Below are 1,983 nucleotides of genomic sequence, written 5' to 3' on the forward strand. Positions count from 1 at the left end.
GACTGCGTCAGGGACCCTCCCATACGTATGTGAGACCCCACCCCCACGCCCAATGCCCTTCCCCTGCTTCTTCTGCCCATATCCCCGAGAGGCTCGGGCATCCCTGGAAATGGGCCTCCAGCCCTGTAGGGGGCACTGCACTGAATATCGCTGGGTTCCTAAGAACAGTCCTCCAGCCCTGCAGGGGGGGCACCATTGAATTTCATTGGGTAGAGTCCTCCAGCCCTGTAGAGGGCAACCCATGGAATATCAAATGGCTGCTGGGAACGGCCCTCTAACCCCGTGGGGGGTGGGGGTGGACTCCATTGTATAGCCCTGGGAGTGTTATTATGCGACGGGGGCTCTGGACTGCTATTCATTTTCTTTCTGCCCCCCACCCCGCTCCCAACAGTTGATTCCATCAGGGGCAGAAGCTCCTAGGGCACCTGGCGCCCCCTGGAGGAAGGGGCAACCTCTGCCTAGTCCTGCCCCCAAGCTGCCCCTGGAAGATCCACCCCATTGACCACATCTGCTCTGTTTCCTCCAGTGCCCCCTGCCAATGATGTTCCCAATGGCCTGCAGTGCCCGGCCTGCCATGCCATATACCCCAATATCTGCCACAATGAGACGGTGCTCTGCGCTGGACCTGAGACCCGCTGCCTTGAGGCTACTTCATCTGTCATCGAGGGTAACTTAGAGTTCTCCTTACATCCTTTTCCTAGTGGGTGACATCCTCTGGGAATCTCTTCCCCATGGGTGGGCCTAAGATGCCATGCTGTTCACGCAACCATGGTCTGGGTTGTAGGTCAGAGCTTTGTGGGATTCTGCTTCCAGCCATGGCCCCTTCCTGGGCTCCTCTTTCTCTTCCTGCATCTCCTCTTTGAGTTCCTTGGGGTAAGGGCTGTTCTTGGGTTTTGGGAAGTCACTGAGCCCCTGCCTCAAAAGGTGATGGTCAGAATGGGACCCAAGGGAAACTGAAGCATAGAGAAATCAAGAGAATTGCCCCAGGTTGCCCAGGGAGGCTGTGGAAGAGCTGGGAAGGGAACCTGGGTCACGAGGACTCCCTGGCATTGCCTCAGCAAATTGTGGGGCTGCAGTTTTTAGAAATCCCATGACTGCCACCAACTGTGATAAAGTTCTTGGCTTTATGATGGGCAAGAAGGCAATGGGCCTAGTCCACAGGAAGATTGAAGCCTGTGGGGGAGGACCAATGGACACATCACATGGGAGAAGAGGGGAGCAGGCGGTCTTCGCAGGTGGAGTGAGACAGTTTGGAGGGCTGGATACATGTGGAGAGGGAATGGCCTGAGGCTCTCCTGACTCCAATGCCTCTGTTTTTCCCCAGGCAATGGTGATACTGAGCTCATCATGAAGGGCTGCACGACCCAAGCTGTCTGCTCACGCTTGGAGGATACCGGGGGAGCCCTGGGGGGCATCAAGGCACGCAGCAGCTCCTATGAATGCTACCCAGCCTCTACTGCAGGCCCGGGACCTGCTGGGCTGCTGCTCCCAGCCCTAGCTGGGCTGCTCCTGGCACAACTCCTCTCCTGAGTTCCACCTCAACCAAGACCTCTTCTGCAGCCCCCTCCCTACCACTGCCTGGCCTGGCCTGGCCCATCCCAGCCCTGCCTGGCACTCTCATAGGCTGGCTTCTCCCCTTTAGTTGGTTCCAGCCAATAAAACCAGCTAGGAGCCAAATTGAAGGCATCTGGCTCTGCTTTGGAGGGGTGGGAGCTGTAGGTCAATGACTGCAAGTTCCTTCCAGCAGGGGGTGACCTTGGAAATGGAAGTGGATGTTTGGTTACCCCTAGCAGTGGAATTTGGTGACCCTGGGGGTCTGCTGTGGGAGCTGGGATTGTTTAGGTAGCAAATGAGTGTGTGTGTGTGTGCGCACGTGCAAAAGGGTGGGCTTGGAATGTGCCATGCAAACAGGATGTGTGTGTGTATGTGTGCGGAGGGGGCGTAGAGCTGGTAAGAGGGTGTTGGGTTGCGATAGTGTGTGTG

General features: G+C 57.0%; 1 protein-coding gene across 1 annotated transcript in view; it reads left to right on the forward strand.

Annotated features, from left to right (window-relative positions):
- The window catches only part of LOC102373931 (phospholipase A2 inhibitor subunit gamma B-like), a 4,123-nt gene extending 2,454 nt beyond the window's left edge, over positions 1-1,669 (forward strand). The window contains exons 4-6 of the mRNA XM_025216468.1: positions 1-25; positions 527-667; positions 1,325-1,669. The exon at positions 1-25 is cut by the window's left edge and continues 134 nt beyond it. Coding sequence (XP_025072253.1) covers positions 1-25; positions 527-667; positions 1,325-1,530 — 372 coding nt within the window. The 3' untranslated portion in view covers positions 1,531-1,669. The remainder of the gene's footprint in view (positions 26-526; positions 668-1,324) is intronic.
- Positions 1,670-1,983: the final 314 nt, after the last annotated feature.

This window comes from Alligator sinensis, unplaced genomic scaffold, assembly GCF_000455745.1.
Source record: "Alligator sinensis unplaced genomic scaffold, ASM45574v1 scaffold850_1, whole genome shotgun sequence".
Classification (NCBI taxonomy): domain Eukaryota; kingdom Metazoa; phylum Chordata; order Crocodylia; family Alligatoridae; genus Alligator; species Alligator sinensis.